This window comes from Drosophila guanche, unplaced genomic scaffold (genome assembly GCF_900245975.1).
Source record: "Drosophila guanche unplaced genomic scaffold, DGUA_6, whole genome shotgun sequence".
In the NCBI taxonomy this organism is placed as follows: domain Eukaryota; kingdom Metazoa; phylum Arthropoda; class Insecta; order Diptera; family Drosophilidae; genus Drosophila; species Drosophila guanche.
Window position 1 is genome coordinate 502635 of NW_022995758.1, and position 18857 is coordinate 521491.

Consider the following 18857-nt stretch of genomic DNA (forward strand, 5'->3'; position numbering starts at 1 on the left):
GTGTATGTTGGGTGTGACTAGAATAATAAATGTATCCAAATTGCAGTTAAGCCAGGTATGAGGGTATGAACGAAGTGAAGTGCATATATTTATATATATATAGCAGTTTATTTTACTTATGATTACATGCCTGTATGAAAATGAACTTGTTGGTGTTTGTGTTTGTTTGTAGCTTAAACCACATTTTGTTTTGTTTTTGTCTTTGTTTTTCTTTCAGAATAAGATGATGATAATTTGTTGTTACTATATGCACGTATACAACTGCACTTAAATAACTTATTTTTGGGGAGGTATCTTTAAAATGAGAAATTATCACTGATCATCTATGTATGTATCTATATTTTTCACTTTCTCATACCGGGAATAAGTTTGTCGCAGTTTTTCATAGATTCATTATTGATTATAATCTTACAACATTAAATTTAAAATCAAATACGTAATGCATATTTTGGTTTGACTTTTATTGTATTTGTAGATAAAATAATAATATTTTTGTAATCTCCGTACAATCGCAGAAGGATGAAAATTTTGTTTTCTTCCTTCAAACAACAAATAGTATTAGATTTACATTTTGATGAATGTTCTGCATTTAATCTGGGAAGAAACTTTTAGTGACGTTTTCGTATCCCTTGGCATTTATCTATGTAGCTCAGCGGTGCTGATGCTGCCTCACATTCAATGTCGAAAATAAATGATGGTAATGAGATCTGAAAGTGTTCGATATTCTTTTGAGCAACTCTTCATTCAACTCTTCCGTTTTTCGTTTTTATTAGATTCTATATACTATATACGCTATAGTGCTGCTATTTCATCAACTTTTTTTAGGTGAGGGGGAAAGAACTTTTTCAAAATCTATGGGTCTTTAACTTGATGATAAGTTGTCTAGCAGTGACGGGTGTTTCTGATAAGAACTATATTTCGATCAATCTGCTTCGACTAATTTTAAATAAGAATGACATTCCATAAGAGAAAAGAAAACCCGACTTATCGATTAAAGTTGTATTGTAAGAGACGTTCTTATTCCGTTCGCTCCTTATTCGCAATCAAGAACAATTTTGTGTCTCTTCGCTATCACAACGAAAAAAAAATTCCCATATTTTGTCTCGCTGGGGATTCACTGCATACACGATTATTGTCAACCAAATAGAAAAAGTCTCAACCATTAGTTGATAAGATAAATATATCTATTAAATATTGAACAATAATAACCTTATTTCCTTAATTAGTTCCATCTTTTAACTAACATAACCACATGAGCTTCTGTAATTACTTTCGAATATTTCTATATTCTAGTCAGAGAATCAAGTATTGAACAGATTTTGGTTTTGGTCTTGTTTCCATCTACAGAAAGAGTGAAGTTCATCTATATTTATTCATGTTTAGCTCCACGGTTTGGTGCCTTTGTTTTCGGATTTGGATTTTGGATTGCAATTTTTTTTTGCCAAATTTCAAAATTATATTTCAGAAACCCGAGTTATACCTACTCTTTACTCTTTACTATGAATAAGTAAGTATTTTGTAAAATTTCTTATTTGAAAATCTAATGTAGACAAGCATTGTTTAAATTTCTTTTTATATTTAGTATATTATTTAAAAAAATGTTTTTTTTTGTTTTTCGTCTTTTTGTGATTATATTAGCTGTTGCTGCTGTTTTTTTTTATAACATAGAATATTTAAGAATGGATAAAATGCAGCTATGCTGGAAGTACTAGTAAAATTTAGTATCACAGTATTTTATATAAGATCAACTTTTGTTTTATAAGGTTTATGTATTTTATGCAAATATTACTTATTTAATATATATGTATGTATGTCGCCGCGTAGGTATATGTATATACTATATTTTTGTATATATAAATACATAAACAAGTAATGCAGAAAATTGAACGGAGCGTTTTGCTTTCGCGGTTACCAAAAAGCTACAAAACAAACTATGTAAATCTATCGGAAAATAATCCCAGATTATACATAAATCGAATCACTTTCACGTAAAGTGAAGCACAAACAAAAACGTATATATTGGTGTATCTTTGTATTTTGGTAACATGGAAATACTCACATAATATAAGGCAAGTCAATAAAAAACGAAATTATGTATCAAAATATTCGCATATAAACATTTTCTTTAATTACTCATTACTCATACTAATTCATACTATTCATACATGCAAGAGAGGTGTTTCAAAATTGGTTTGTGGAGAAAAAATCGAAGAGGAAAGCCGACTAGGGGCCTTACTGTGTTACTGTTACTGTATTAAGTGTGTTTTGCCCTGCTCTAATCATCATGTGATACTCTTCACTTCTGTGTATTGTGTAGCAGTACATTTTTGTATTTGTTAAGCAATAATATTTTGTTGTCAAGCCTCCTACTGGAGGATATCTGTGTATTTGGGCACGGCCATTTACCATTTAAGATTATTTCAAGCAAGTTGTAGTTTAAAAATACGTGTTAATTACGTTATTGAATGTCAATTGCGCCTATTGAAATTCCTGAAGTACATTTTCACAATGTACTCTCATACTCTATGTATTTCTATATACGGTATGGCCTATATATGGTATGGTATGGTTATGCACATGCACATAGCAATGTCATCAGACTGCAAATTTTCAAACTGTGTGTTTTTACGAATTTGTTCAGCAATAAGTATCTCAGTAATATGTAGTTTCAGGGCCCATAAACAAAACCCCTGAGAAAATATCATCAGCAACTACTGATTGGAAGATTGAAGGTAGAAATATTTAGCTTACAAATTGTAATTATTGAATTACTAGAGACGCAGGAGTGTGAGTCTATACATATTGGAAGATTTTTCGGAAGCAGTGAGGCTAAAAAAAATCACAAGTTGTGGTAAGCATTTGCATTTCCACTCCTTAAATTGGATAAATAAATAGAGTGTTCCTATGGTTGCACATAAACAACGAGATTAGAAGCTTCATGCTTACAATACAATAATACAGAAAAACGTGTCTTTTAAATATGTATATGTATTTTGTAAAACTGTTAACCAATCTATTGATTACTATCTTAATTCATATTCATAAGATAAGTATTTCAAACTAACTTTTGTAACTATCAAACAAATCTACAGAAACTTTGGATAAACGGGGGGATTATTTGTTGGTTTGTCTATTTTGTAACCCAAATTGTAGATAGTAATTTTTCCATTTGCAAAAATTGGTGAAAGCTTAGTTTGTGAATGGTCGATCTGAAGTAAGATACGTGGAAATGATGCGTCTGTTTCTCCCTAAAGGCTACTGAAGGTTTTGTTATTAATTAATTAAATTTAATTTATTCGTTTATGTCGTTGTAACATTACTTTACAACATACATTACCCATTTATACTTAATCATAAACAGATTCATTTCTAGATCCATGTATAGATTATTGTTATTTTCGCGTTGTTTCTTTGTTTGTTTGTAACAATATGTTTTTCTCCATTCTTCAAAATATGGATACAAAAAAAAAAAAAAAATATCTAAGTATTTTAACAGTGTGTTTTTATTGTATAGCTGAGAGGCTTTTTCGCTCTATGTGAGTGAGGGTTACATAGAATGCAACAAGAGGGTTCAATTTTAAGTGAAAAATAATTTTGTGTGTGGGTGTGTTGGGGGAAGGGCGTTGTGTGTTGATTATAAAAGGAATTGATTTAAAAAAAACGCCATAATACTCCTTTACTCAGTTCCAGCATAAAGACTACATTCTATTCTATAAATATTCTAGAGCCGTAGTTATCGTCCTGTATCATATATCGAGCATTAGCATCCTCGTGCTTGCCTTTAATTATTTTGGGACACATTGTTGGCAGGTTCTCATTTTCATTTTCATTCTCATACTCATTCTCGTTAAGATGAAATTTGTTTCGCTGTTTTTGCACCAAACTCGCATCGTTATTACAATTTGTCTTTAAAGCTATTTGATCTAATTCTATTAATTGCTTGCCGTTGCTTTTGTCTTTTTTTAACAAATATAGTATCGCTGAATGCAGTCATTCGATAAGAACGAACTCATCTTGTTCTATTGGTTTCTTTAGCCAGCTGCCAAGATCCTCCCGCTTGAAGGCGCTAAACAATTCCAGTTTAGCCGTCTGCAAAGAAAAAAGTTCGTGGTTATATCTATTGAAAAAATGCATATCGGAATGCAATCGATGCATACCTGATAATCCTTGACGTTGGCTTTGGTCTGGCCGTAATCTGTGGTTACACTGCGGTTCAAAATACCTGGTAAGTTTTTCATTAAAAATCCATATTTATCAAAAAACGCTTGCTTGGTGATTCGCGATACTTGACCACCGATAGTTCGGCCAGTCAGCGAATTGACCACTTCCAATTCAACATCTCCGATGGTCCAATTAATGCCAAAATTTGGTGCCTTGGCCTGATTGCGCGGCTCAGCCGATGTGACCAATGCCAGTCGTGGCTTATTCAAATGGTATGGCGGCGGCAAGCCTTGGATAGACTTTTCTATTCGTCCACACACAGCACGATACATATGTTCAGGGTGCAGCAGACTCCCCAATACAATGGAATGCAGGTACACTGGCTCAATTATGGAAGACAATAAGGAACCTTGTATACCCACAATGTTCCAACGTGCAATTTTATCCGAGCAAGACATTGTAAGCAATCTTTGACCCTGTATATTATATGACAAAGCATTATGTTATTCCGTATACGAACATATCAATATAGATCATTTGGCTTACCTGTAGTACACCATCCCAGGTTTGTATGCCATCGCTACTCTTAACGGGTATTGTACCTTCGCCGGACTCGATTTTCGTACGCAATTGCCCACGAGCTTTTCTGTTTTTGGTTTAGGTTGATTTGGTTTTGTTTAGAGTCAAGGATGATATCAAGGACGTTACGTTGCAATGATTTAAGCCACAGAAACACAGATGAACAAATGGCAGCATAGTAAAATGTAAAAATTGACACGAAAAATATAAATAAAATACAATTTTTTTTAAGCGTATTTCAAAACGTGGCAACATTATACTGCGAACAAATAATGGTCTGAGGTTATCGAGTTATTTTGTTTAGGGTTTGTGTATCGTACAATGGCTTTTCCAAGATCTCCAAAAACAAAATAAACGAGAAGGGACGTGTGAAACGCTTCTTACGCGTCACAACTTTAATTCCCGGCACTCAGTACTACATCTGCACCTTAGCGGTGTTTTGTCAAATTTTAAATTTTTTCTTCATCTGTCATCTACATCTACAACACTTCTCACACCAACACGCTCCGTTAGCTCGCCGCCCTTCCCTAGACCCACACACTGCAGACTCGCGGCAGAGGCAGCGCCCGCACACAAAAAACGAGAAGGGACGTGTGAGACACTTCTTACGCGTCACAACTTTTATACCCGGCACTCAGTACTACATCTGCACCTTAGCGGTGTTTTGTCAAATTTCAAATTTTTTCTTCATCTGTCATCTACATCTACAACACTTTCCACACCAACAAGCTCCGTTAGCTCGCCGCCCTTCCCTAGACCCACACACTGCAGACTAGCGGCAGAGGCAGAGGCAGCGCCCGCACACAAAAAAACAAATAAAAGCTGCGGGACGGGGTGGGTTAAAGGTCGGAAGAGGCAGAGGCAGAGGGACGGCAGAGGCTGGGGCCGAGTGAAGCAGAAGCAGAGTGTGAATTAGAGAATGTGAAAAAACAACAAAAGCTGCGGGACAGGGTGGGTTTAACCACTGGAAATTAATTTCTTCATTTTGGCTATAATAATGATCCAATCGAATCCCAAATTGGTGATCTGATAGATATGGCCGTTCCCTTCGGAATCTTTTATCTTCAAAATTGTAGATTTGGGTGGTTTTCGCCCTTTTGCGGGGTCGGAAGGGGGCGTGGCTCATTTTTGAGCCACTTTATGGGGTCGGAAACGTTTCCTTTTGTGTGTTACATACATCCACTTTGTGCACAAATACAATATACCCTATTTACTCTATGAGTACCGGGTATAAAAAGGAAGGAAAAGGCTTAGTAAAGAATTCGCTGTCGCTAAAGTAATTAAGTTATATCTAACACTAAAATTACGACAATAAAAAAACTATAAACTAAAGTCTAAATACAAATGCCACCACAGACTGAACCGACAGTTACAAAAAGTATGTAGGGTTTTAATATGGCTCCGTTCCTTGGCTGATAAATGTTAAATCAATTAAATATTTTGCATTGATTAGGGATGATCTCGGACCAATATTTGTGCACTGTAGAATAGTACAAAGGAAAACCCTAAATAGTAATTACATATAATAAATTGGGTCTATACAATCATGCTTCTGTTCAGATTGGAAATATATTCCATACACATGAATTGCATATAGTAGTATAAATTTGTATAACTATATAGAGTCGAGCTTTTCTGAGCTTTTCTTTTGTTCAAACCAACAACAAAGATTCAACTTATAAAGACTCTAAGCTAAATATTTGTACACATATTTACTTAATATTTACTGCATTACTTTTACAGACTACACTGAGGCTGGAACTTTGATTTGGGTTTGTTTAGTTTTGGGTTGGATTTAACTTAGGAAAGCTCGACTTTATATATGCATACAAAAGAAAGAGCTATCGTTCCGTCTTAACTGTATATTTTTCAGTCAATTTTAGCCAACAAATAATTATTAAGTTATTTATAACATACATACATAACTTATTTTGGTTCTACTTTCTCTTTACAATTTGTTTTTAGTATACGTTTAACATGTCAATTTGTTGTTGTTTTTTTTTATTGATGCTATTATGCATTATTGTGGATAATACATAATGCATTAGATATGATAACAGTAGCAAGAGTATTTAGAAAGATCTTTTGTACCAACCTATTTGGATGTTTATCAACACCTGTGTCGTTTTCGTGAGGACTAAATATCCGTGCATCCCCACAAGGTGCTGTATTTATATACAAATGGAAATGTACCCCGGATTTTAGTTTATAAGGGTATTGCCCATCAGTATTCCTCACGAAAATCGACTGATATGCTGTGGCTAAAATTAAGAGAAAATTGAATAAGAGTTAAATAATTAAATACAAATAAAAGTAAAAACGATTTTAGATTTCTAAAAGTTCCTAAGGGAATTTCATCATTTACCCCATTTTCAACAAATACAAAAATGGAGATCATATTGTTCAGTATTTACTATTTTATAATATATATACACCAAAGTATCGGAAAAATCATGTTATTTTGAACCAATACACAAGTGTATATGTATGAAATTAAATTCTATATGGAAATCATGACAACAAATATTTTTGTTTGATACTTCTAAATTGGTAATAGAACCTCCTAAAGCTAATCAAAAAATATGTCATAAGACGATCCATGGAAAAATAGACGTATCTTAGCACCACATAAATTTATATATTCTTTAAATATATTTTCTATTATAAAATTCCCTAGGCGGGTAATGAACAGAAGGAGGCTGCTGCTGCGGTTTGTTTATCCGAATCACCAAAACGGGGGAGCATTGAAGCATAAAACAAAAAGTTATTGCATAAACTCAAGAGAATAACAAATCAGAAATGGATCGTTGTTTGATTTTTCAATTTGCGAAACAATTTGTATGCGAATGCGAATGCGAATAGAAATTGTTCAGTGCCAGCCATAAATATTTGAACATGGTTGAGGTGTAAACACATACATATATAAGTTATTCATGGGATAACTTAATCTATGTCAAGTCTAAGTATTTGTTTTATACAAATTGCATTCCTTTCTAAAACTTGTTAACTCGCAGAGCTGGTTAAGAGTCGTGAAGGGGCTACAGAATGTAGGACTCAGCAGCGCATCCGCTCTCTTATTCAAATCTCATCTGATGTGTATACAAGAAATGAGCCTGCAAACTTCATTGACGGGTTTGACTATACATTTTGAATGATTCATACGTAAACGTACTTATTTAACAAAAAAACATTTTCAAGCTTAAGTTATATTAATAGGTAGGTACTCATTAGAGTGAGCGAAATTCCCTGATACTAGTATATACAATTAAATAATTATACCCTGATTGCACTGAAGATCCAGCTGTGCGTACAAGAACTTTAGTAGACAACGCCTCGAAACAATTTCAGCATGAGAATCGTTTAGAACGGCACCATTGACGCTTATATGCTCGCCGCTGACACATTTCGTGCCAGTTGAAACGGATATAACCTATTTTGGAAAAGAATATACAAATTAATGTTCAATATGTTTGATCAGTTTATTAAATAACGTTGCTTTAAATTTCCATTCGACTTACTTTGGCCTCGAAAAAATTCATGTTCTCGGTCATAACAATGCCCGCCAATACCTTTCGCCGGGAGTATGCCTCCTGGCCCTTAATAACCTCCATAAACTTTTCCAATACCAGTCTTCCAATCGCATCTGCATGTATCTGCGGCAACTCCATGGACGAGGACTTGTCATCAATGGGGAGTGGCACATTTTTTTGTGGCACCACCATCGGACTGTAAGAGATGTTGCACAACGAGGCGAGCGCTGCCTTCGCGGCGGCATTCTTGGCCAACTTTTTCGATGGACCTACCAAAAATCAATGGACTAGGGAGTTTTTTAAAAGTTTTTTTAAATGTCATTTTCTACATACCGGTACCATCGAATTTCTTTTCGTTAATGGTTACAGTCATTTTGAAGCGACAGTTGTTCTGTGCACTGTCAATATTAATGCACTCAAAATTAACGTCATTGAACAGTTCATAGAGTAGCATGACGGGACCCTTGTCTGGCACCTTCTTTTGCCCATCGACGGTAATGGCGCTCTTACTGACATCTATGCAAAGGCAGGTGTGAAATGACAGTTAGTAGAAATATTTGTTTGTCCTCTCAGTATCAGTATAGAAAAAACCCTAACTTAGCCATCTATGCTTATTACACACGCGAATTCCCAGTGGTCGTCTCCAACCATCAAAAAAAAAAAACATATGCGGGGGAAAAAAATACAGATTAAATTGAAAACATAAATAATGAAAATAAATGCTCTCATCATCTCACAAATATGTAACAGAAGTGTTATTTTAATATACCGGTACTCAGGACGAGAACAGAGGCTAGAGCAAAAGAATTTTGTGTGCAGACTTTGTGGATAAACATTAAAAGTCATACAAAAAATTGCAGAAATAGATACGTTAAAATCGGATGCTTTTAAAACAATTGGAGAAAGCAATTTCTCCTTGCCGATTCAGAGTTTCAGTGGCGTCGCCTGGCGGAGTGAGGGCTACATCTATATATGTACATATGTACACATATCGGCCGAATACTGATTCGTTGGTTCGTACAGCAACAATGTGTTAATTAGGTAGAAAGAATAAATACGTACTAATGGTATATATATTTTCGTTCGATATATTTCTGCTGATTGAGTACCGGTTATTGTGGTGTCCCCGTTAGGATTTCTTTCATGTGTGCACACAAAGGTAAGTGTAAGCTTCGGTTCGCATATACTATGTACATATTTATTGTCTCAAAATCATAGATATTAACAAACATAAATGAATACAAGTGTAGATGTAAGGCACAGAAAACCAGGTACAGCAAGGATCTGTACATAAAGTATATTAAAGCGGACCAGTTTTTCATTTATTAATGTACTATATGTATGTGTGTATGTATGTATGTATAAGCCGCTTCGGTAACTGCTCTAATCTGTATTTTTTTAATGGATAACATACAAACAAGAAAACAATAGCAAATGTCAATTATCTGTGTATACATAAGTTGTATACATACTTTTGAATTTGTCTCGATCTGTGTGTGTACAGGTCCAACCAATAACAAAATAATAACAAACCAATATGAAATAAAGAAATAATTAAGAAAAAAATAAACGAAAAAGGTTACAAGAAGAACGGAAAAACAAACTGAATTTTACTAATACTTGCTCTGACTCATGCAAAACATTTGAAGAGGCAACTTGGATGTTTCAAGCGAGGTAAGGTTGGGTTTCTTTTCGGTCAACATCAATATCATCATCTGTATGTAATCGACCAATTTACCATTGGCAATATTTTCAATACCATTTTCAAGATGCTCATCGCTGGTAAAGTCCAAATTGCCGGATGGCTTCAATGGCGATAATACGGCACCGTCCTTAAACTGAATAAAGCTGCGAAGGGCTGTGGCTGCTGCTTCGATACGCGCCACTTTTTTACTGCGTCCCTGGCCCATATATTTTTGACCATCGACCTGTTAATATACACAAACAAAAATATAGACAGACATTTATTGGGTATAATAAATTAGTATCAAGTTTGATCTATTTTCTTTGTGATTCGCTCTAGTAAGAACAACACTATTTCACGTTTTCAGACCATAGGTTTACGACCATTACGACAAATGGCATTTGCATTTGCAAACTACCCAACCGTCTTAACGTTTATTTATCATGCACTTTTTTATGGAGCTCTGGCTGCGCCCGAGGAGTAAAACCTCCAATGTCTGTATAGATTTCTCATTGAACAATAAATCGCGTGAAATGACATACACAAAAAATATACCACACAACCCATCGTATGTGGAAGTCATGGGGATAATGTATGGTAAATTTTTTTGTTTTTTTTTTTTGTGTGGCATACTAATGTCATACTAATACTTGGCATGGCAATAAGTGGGCATGTCATTTGTTGTATTGGTCGAGTAAACAACAAGAAGAGACAGCAATCGATTATAAATTAGATCGTCTTCATTCCCTGACAATCGTCTACGACTTTCTAGGCACACGGAACACTATTATTAGTTTGACTGTTTCACATATCTATACACTTATATCTACATATGTATATCTAGATCTTACCTCGACGGATATCGTAAATAAGGGTGCGTGCACCGGACCAGTCTGTGACTCCAATTTGTAAATCAGTCCGTTTCTTAACTCATTTAGCATTGCCACCGTATTCTTCGGCTGTGGTATCCGCTCCTTGCATGTTTTCTTTTTTGGTGGTACTGAAGCATAAAAACACAGTGAAGCATAACCCTTATACATTGTCGATGTCTATATGTTGATAAATTCGCAGGGGACCTACCAGCATATTTTGGCATTTCATAACGACGTTTTTGCGGCGACTTTCGGTTATAGCCATTCATGGTGTTTTCGGAAGAGTTAGCCACCGGCTGTGGAGCAGTAAGTGAGTCAGACATCAGAATTAAAATACAAAATGATATTAAATGTGTTACAAGAAATTTGCATTTGTGTATTCCTTGCATTTGGTTAGAATTTAAGTACAACAATTAAACATTCAAGTATCCTTTAAAGGCAGACAAATCTTTTTGTACGTGTGCTTTAATTTTATTCCATAAATTTGTTAAAAGCCCATTTGTTAAAAGTATTCAAGTGAAAATTGCTCAACAAAATGCATGAGTTTTGTGGCAGCTTCCACTTGTACTGTTTAGAGCGAAACAAAACGCACACAAGGTTCTAAGTTGATTGGTTAGAGGATTAATGGAATGTAACAAACATACACACACACATTAACTTATGGTTTAGTCAAATTATTACACACAACAACATCAATATTAGTTATATATTTATTAAAGACAGTTAGAACAGAGTTAGGACAACATGTACATATAATTTATGTGTTATATGGGAGCGCAACAAAAATGTTTTCTTAATTTGTGGCTATAACTGAATCTGAACTCTTAAGAATAACCTCAAGTTATTTGTTCCTTTTTACGCTTCTGTCCCCCACACCCTTTTAACAATTGATTTTTGCACTTTGATAGTTGATGGATGGATAGATGGATGGGCATAACGACCCTATTAACCTTATTGATGGCATGTAACTGGCCATGCCAGTGGCCATGGTCCATCAAAAGGGTGACCCGACTCGACCCCTTTTAGGACTTCACGTTTCCTTGCCTTTCAATCACAATATATTTACTTACACCGTAGGGATAACGTGGTAGCATTATGCGTCGCTTAAAGAGTACACGCGAGTACCTTTTGCTTGCGAAACAGGACGATGCTGATGAGTAATAAAACTGATGTCGCTGATGAAAAAGCGAAGAAGATCTGGCCATACGCACGGCATGATTACACGACTTATAGCACGCTGCACGCGCTGGCTTATGGTAGGCTGGATACATTCTAGGATCAAGTCTTCTACTTGATGGTAACAAAACTTCTAATACAATGCGAAGCGACTCGAGAGACAAGAAACAAGCAGAGCAACTAAGCGACTGACGATTTCCGAGTTGCCCAGCTAAGCACTGACATTTAACTGACAACGACAAAGGCAAACCGCAGCTAATTTTATAGAAGCAACAGAAATTAATAATAAAAAAAAGCATGTACATGTATGTACATAGGTACATATTTATGTACACGAGTAGACAAGTTTGTATGAATAAAGATAATTTGCGCTGCTGGCTAGCTTTTCATTTTCCGAGAAGATAGATATTTGCATACCCTATAGAGGAGAGGTATTATGGTAGCTACGGGTTCCTGGAAGTCCTTTTATTTTCTAATTTTGTTCCCTCCATTATTGTGGAATCAATATGTAATTCCAAGTAAATACCCATAGGTGAAAGAATTTCACAGATTCTATTAACAAAATACGAATAATATTCATATAACCCTTGGCAGCTATTGGACAAATCCTAACACAAAAAAAATAAATATTAATTCATTGAATATTTTTCTGGCCCATTAAAAGCGTATGCATAGTTCGTTGGAATAAAAATTAACCTTGCTTTTACGTTGTTTCCCTCTCTTTCTGATACAAGTACAACAGTCCCCGGCTGTCGGCAAAATCTGATCTTTTGGTGTTGATAAAAACTTTGCAGAGTGCACCGCAACACACACACACACACGTTTTGATTCGAATTTCTTTTTAATGAAGTCCCAAACGTCAGGAACAGAACGGCCCTAAGAGGCCCAGAGGCCCAGGCCCAGGCAGCAGCATGCATCAGGCAGCAGCAAAATTTGGATGCCGTTGGAGCGGTTATTGCAGCAGCAGCTGCGTCAAGAACTCAGAAATGCATGAGTTGCATTTGCGTATCAAAATTTGCAGTAACCAACGGGCAAAATGCTGGCAAATAAATAAATGTGTGCGTACATATATTAACACCATCCATTAGTACTGGAAATACACTTTCAAATCTGCCCAAATACTATATGCATTTATGTATTTTTGGTTGGGAGTTTACAGAATTTGTGTGGCCTAATTGTGGTGATGTTTTAGGGGGATATCAAGTAACTTATTTATACATATATCAACAATAAATATATGCACGATAGAACATACCAATTTTATTTTTTTTTAAGGGAGAAAGTATTTATGTACTTGTAGGCTAGTAGTCCAAGTAGTCCTGAGTTTTCCAAGATTTATTTATATGTACAACAAGACTTGAAGGAAGGTAACAGCAAGGGCAAAAGTCATGCACAGTCATTTAAGAGGATAAATAAATAACATTTAAGATGTATCTACTTAAGTAAATCAGCAACGTAAGAATGAAATAACCTGTGCAAGCTTTGCGAGTTTTTTCTTTAAGAAACTAAGGAACAATTGAAATAACAAAACGAAACAAAAGCCATAAGCCATAAGCCTTGAGGGTAACACTCACAAAATACCATTTCAAATTCAAATTTCAGCAGCAGCAGCATATTTATATAACAATGCAATGCATGCTACAACCTGCACCTGTGCGTCGCGTCGAGTGTCTAAATTGTCGGATGGGACGTGTGAGTGCAAGTGCAACTGCAGAATGATCAAAATCGAATAATTAGAATCAAATAAGTTGAAACAACTAAAAGATCCCAACGAATAACAAGGAAGCGAAGCCCAATCATCTTTTAAATCAGTTTAACATTTTCTAACGTTTTCCGTACGTCTACTAAATGTTAATGCTTTTAAATAGAAATCATTTTAAGAACCAACTGTCTTGGATGATCATGGCCCGCCTTTCATGGCATCAAAAAGTGCGCCCTTGATGTGTTCTCTTAGCCGTGTTTAAAAACTTTGCAATCGTCGATGACACCAACGAAGCTGGAATGGCAATCCGTGGCTTTTGCAAAAATGCAAAGTCCCAGTAAACTTTGTATCAAAAGCATAGGTCAAAGCAGCAAAAAAAAAACAGAAAATATTGATAACAGCCGTCGACTGTTTTCTGTTCTGCTTTGCCTTGTCTTGCAAATTTTTCCTTGGAAGAGTACCCACTTTTTTGGTGTCTTTTTTATGTGGGTATTTTATGTTATTCATTATCCATATCTATGTTTTTTAACTTAAACAAAATGTAGTGTGAGAAAAAATTAACACCGGAAGTAGTTAAAAAAATATCTTTAATTTTAATTAAGTCAAGTATTAATCAAGTCAAAAAAAATACAATTTAAAAGACGACGCATAAAGTAAAGGTGAAGAACAGTCGCCGGCAACGATAATTGCAAAGGACTTTCATAACTTTTGCTGCTTCAACTGAAGCCAATACAAGCACAGAATATAATCATTAGTTCCTATAATTATATTATTATAATTCCTATAAATATGGGCAGGCAATTTCCCTAAGGGCTAACGGGCTAATCAATTATAATCAATCTTTACGCACATTCAGGCTAATATTTTCAAAAATTATACATTTACTAAATGTGTGCACAAATGACTAAATGTACCTTGCACCTAAATTGATCATAGACATTTTGTACTTATGTACATTGTACATATCTTAAAGTCCACTCCACTCATTCAAATAATAAAATACAACATTTACCTTAGTTATAGTTCATGCACCAAGTACGTACACAGAACAGTAACAAATACAGACAGATAAATAAATAAATCATAAATAGTAGCTTTTTTTTGGTTTTGTTTTGTCTACTTACATGCTGGAGAGAATTGTTATTTGCGCTGTTTAACATGACTTTTGGGTATTCGAATTTCACGGTACTTGAAATGTAAGTATCTTTGGTGTAAGTTGTTGTGGTGCTGTTGTTTTTTATTTATGGTGATTATATACCCCGCCCGATACTCGTAATAGAGAGTACACAGGGGTAGTATATACTTTAAATTTTAAAAATATGACGATGTATGCACCAATGGTCAGGTCAGGTCATTAACACAATAATGTAGAAACACCAAATCAATATTTAATAAACTGCAAAAAAAGTTGAAAGAATCTCTAATGTACTTATGTATGTATATTGGATACTTAAGGAACATCTACTAAAAAACACACGCCGTCGCTCTTCCCTCAACTTTAGGTCGATACAACTGTAATAAGCCATTAACAGATGCCATCAACAGTTGTGAAACATGACATTACATTATCTTATGTTTCTTTAGATATGGGTCCAAAACTGATGCTAATATCGACTTAATATCATACATACAAAAACATATATAATAATTAATGATCTACAAAACCAGAACTGCCAAGTAGTCCAACATGATGTATGCTGTAGTGCTGTGTCTAATCTATAATATCAATAAATAAATATCTGCAATATGTGGATACCGTATAATTCCGGCTCTACAATTTTACGAACCCAATAAATTGCTTGTTAAAGATGTAGAATTCTTTGTAGGTGGATTTTGTAGGATTCTTGTAAGTGTTTGTGCAATAATAATTAATATACAAAACACTTCTTGTTATCAAGTGACTTGAATTATTATTAACATACAACAATGTAAATTGTTACGAACAAGCGAATGTACTAACATAGTTATGTATGAATTTCAGTTGTATGTTTTGTTGTTGAATTTAAGCATCGATTTTCATAGAACACCCCATTCCCATTGAGAGAATTGGAACCGCAATGCGGACGAGCCGCTCGCGAACGTGTCCGACCGCTCTCGCTCGGCCAAAAGCGCATTCTATTGTATGTTGTTGTTTTATTTGTTTTGTGGGTACTCTTTGCGTATTAGATAATTCTACTTTTCAATCAAACATGTACTTACACATGTGTATGTATGCATGTATTGTTTGAGTATGAGTGCATTTGTTTGCACAACGTGGTGGAGAAACCAACTCGAAATAATCAATGGACATTTATGAACATTTTCTGAAAAAACATTATGCCCTAAATAGCTAACGGAACCATTTGACACAAAAGAGAACTATGTATGTCCATATGTATGTATTTACAATATGTATGTATGCATGGTACAAAAAAATGACGACAAACTTTTGCAAAATGCAGAAACAGCAGTCGCAAAGAAAATATTTACATAGGCGGAGAAAAACGAAACCTTTTTCTCCCTCTTCTCCATCGGCCGTTTGGACGTTTTGGACGTAATGTGGCCAGTGGATTACGTCGCATGCGTTTCCAACATGCAGAAATACACACAGACACACACTACACCTTATACCACACCACACCACACCACAGAGTACGGTACCTACATACGTAATCGCAAGCGCCAAGAGAATGAATTGAATGCACCAAAAGAGGCAAATAGAGTGGTTGTGGTGGATCTGCTCTCTGCCCTCTGCATTTCTCTCTCCCCTCTCCTAATGGTGACAAAAGGCATAGCGTAGGCATCATCCAGTTACGCGATATACGGTACTGATTTTATGAAAGAACGGGACGCCGTATGGATAAAACGCACACAAGCAGACACATCTACATAAATCTATACATGTCTGTATGTATGATGTATGCGCGTGCACAAATCACACACACGCACGCACACATGCCACTTTTCTCTGTTTTGTGTGTGCCGGGTACATATGTGCAATTACCCGACTCGGTCCATCTCTGATTTGTTTGGTTTTTAGTTTTTCCACTCAACTCACAAAAAAAGAATAGGAGGAGCGCATTTGGAGCCCCGAGAGTTTGTTACTTTTGCATAGATTTGCTTTTATTTTCATATGTATATATTGCTAGTATATTAGCACACACTCGACACACATACAGATTTACGTACGTATGCGTGTACAGACATACGGATGGGTACTTCTGTGTTTTGTGTTCCGATTATTTTGTTCTTGTTGCTACTGCATACCTTTCTGGCGTTTGAACGATCTCTAATTATTGATTTTTACTTCGCTGTATCTGTAGCGTTTTGTTTTATATGTTAAATGAATATTATTTTGTTGACTTTTCTTCGCGTAATAATGAGATTCTCTGTTGTATTACCAAGCAAGCACTTTATTTTAAAAGAAAAACGCGCACATTCACATCTGAGCCCTTGCAATGCCTACGATTTGTTCCAGTAAACAAATATTTTGTACAACTTATGCCTTATGCATCTTTTTTTATGTAGGTTAGCGGAAAATAGCAATCGAGTTTAACTTGGATAAATTTTTAGTTACAGTCCCTACGAAAATAAAACAACGACTTCAGTGTGACCGCGGAATTATCGATAAGCTATACCGTCAATACCTCAAGAATATACCTAAATGTACCTTCTCGTTTTAAAAATAGACCGTAAATCAGTACCGCAGTCTTAAATCACATTCCTCGATTTTGATGTTCTATCTTATATTAAAGACTTTAAACGCTGAAACAATTATTTAATCCGATTGAAGAATCAATTTGTCTTATTATGAAAACTCCATTTATGTTTTACAAATGTGTATTTGAAATTTTTACTCAAATCACCCCTTCAGGAAGCTTTCATGTTAACCTAGCGAGTTTTGAAAATCTCCCAGAGAGTTTTTAAATCTGCGAAATTGGTGAGACAACTAGTAAAAACGTCACAACAAATTCCAGGCGTGCAAGGTAAATTTCACCCGGCGTTTTCGATATTTCGAATTTATCGATAAATGTTCTATCGAAAGAATACTGATATTTATTTGAAAAATTTACCATTATTTATTTTTATTTATTCCTGTTGAATGGTACAAACTGCAAAACCGTTTGTCCTTACATATAGGCACAGGTGATGATTAAGCATTTCTGATGTCCTGACAATTTTGTATAGGTCGCGGCGAAAAAGCCACGCTGCAGGCACACGTAACCTTGACGTCCTCGTGCAGTTTGTTACTGCGAAGCTAAATTTTTAATTTTTACTGAATTTTGTGAAAGAATTTGAATGCAAAAAGAAATTCTGAAGGTCATCCGGATTATAAATACAAACCATCCAGAAATCATGTCTTATACCTTGGCAGCCATCAAATTATTCAGCTGGGTGCTGAGCATGTTGGTGAGCTTGACGGACCCCAGGGACTAGCATCTAAGGAAAGGATTAATTAACATTACAATTTAAGTTGTTGCTATAAGATATCTTCCTATTTCTTCCTTCCCGCCATATACTTTGAATTCTATTCTATTCACCAGGTGCGAGAAAGGTGGGTTCCCTCAAAAAAAGCTCGTCCTATTTACTTGCTTGACATAACTTGCCGTCATATGACAAAGAGAGGATTTGGTCAGCAATCACTCTCCCGAACTCATATTTGCGTTAATTTCGACGTCAAAATATACCGAAAAGTATAAAATATGTGTACCGTAAACGGTCACCCAGCATCGACTCGTTTTTATGGTGTATAAATCGATAGCGCTATCGATGCGCTATATCGTTAATTGAGTGAACATTGGCTGAGAAACGATTGTTTCGGCTGACCATCGATAGGATCACCCGGCAAAATCAAAATTGTCAGAGTGTGGGCAGGTTTGCATGCCCTACGGTCTCACTGACTTGTGTTTTTACTCAGCGGATATATACCAAAAGGTACGTTTTCGATTTCCAAGTCAACTGCAAATTGAAAAGGTTTCGCCCTTTATAATAAAGATCAGGAATTCTAAGTGCTATTCGATTGTGGCTGGCACATGGCATCTACATGAATTATACGTCCTGCATTAGCACAACAAGGTGAGTGGCATAAGAAACTGATATTTTTGTTGATGCTATCGATACAAAAGGCGCAAAAGGTGCAACCAAAAAGTTGCAAGGTGTATGACCTAGAGAGA

General features: G+C 35.4%; 1 protein-coding gene across 7 annotated transcripts; it reads right to left on the reverse strand.

Annotated features, from left to right (window-relative positions):
• Positions 1–2095: 2095 nt before the first annotated feature.
• LOC117590465 (double-stranded RNA-specific editase Adar) lies at positions 2096–17283 on the reverse strand. 7 transcript variants are annotated; one of them, XM_034283104.1, is made up of 13 exons: positions 16951–17282; positions 14829–15100; positions 11035–11122; positions 10806–10954; positions 9895–10198; positions 9743–9760; positions 8604–8786; positions 8259–8539; positions 8020–8170; positions 6836–7001; positions 4708–4807; positions 4158–4637; positions 2096–4089 (listed from the first exon to the last, which is right to left on the reverse strand). In XM_034283104.1, the coding sequence occupies exons 2-13, from the start codon at positions 14862–14864 to the stop codon at positions 3991–3993; spliced, it is 2055 nt and encodes a 684-aa protein (XP_034138995.1). In that variant the 5' UTR covers positions 14865–15100; positions 16951–17282; the 3' UTR covers positions 2096–3990. The 7 variants fall into 7 exon arrangements, with proteins under 7 accessions (XP_034138995.1, XP_034138997.1, XP_034138996.1 ...); XM_034283106.1 differs by lacking the exon at positions 14829–15100 and having other exon boundaries at positions 16951–17283; XM_034283105.1 differs by lacking the exon at positions 9743–9760.
• Positions 17284–18857: the final 1574 nt, after the last annotated feature.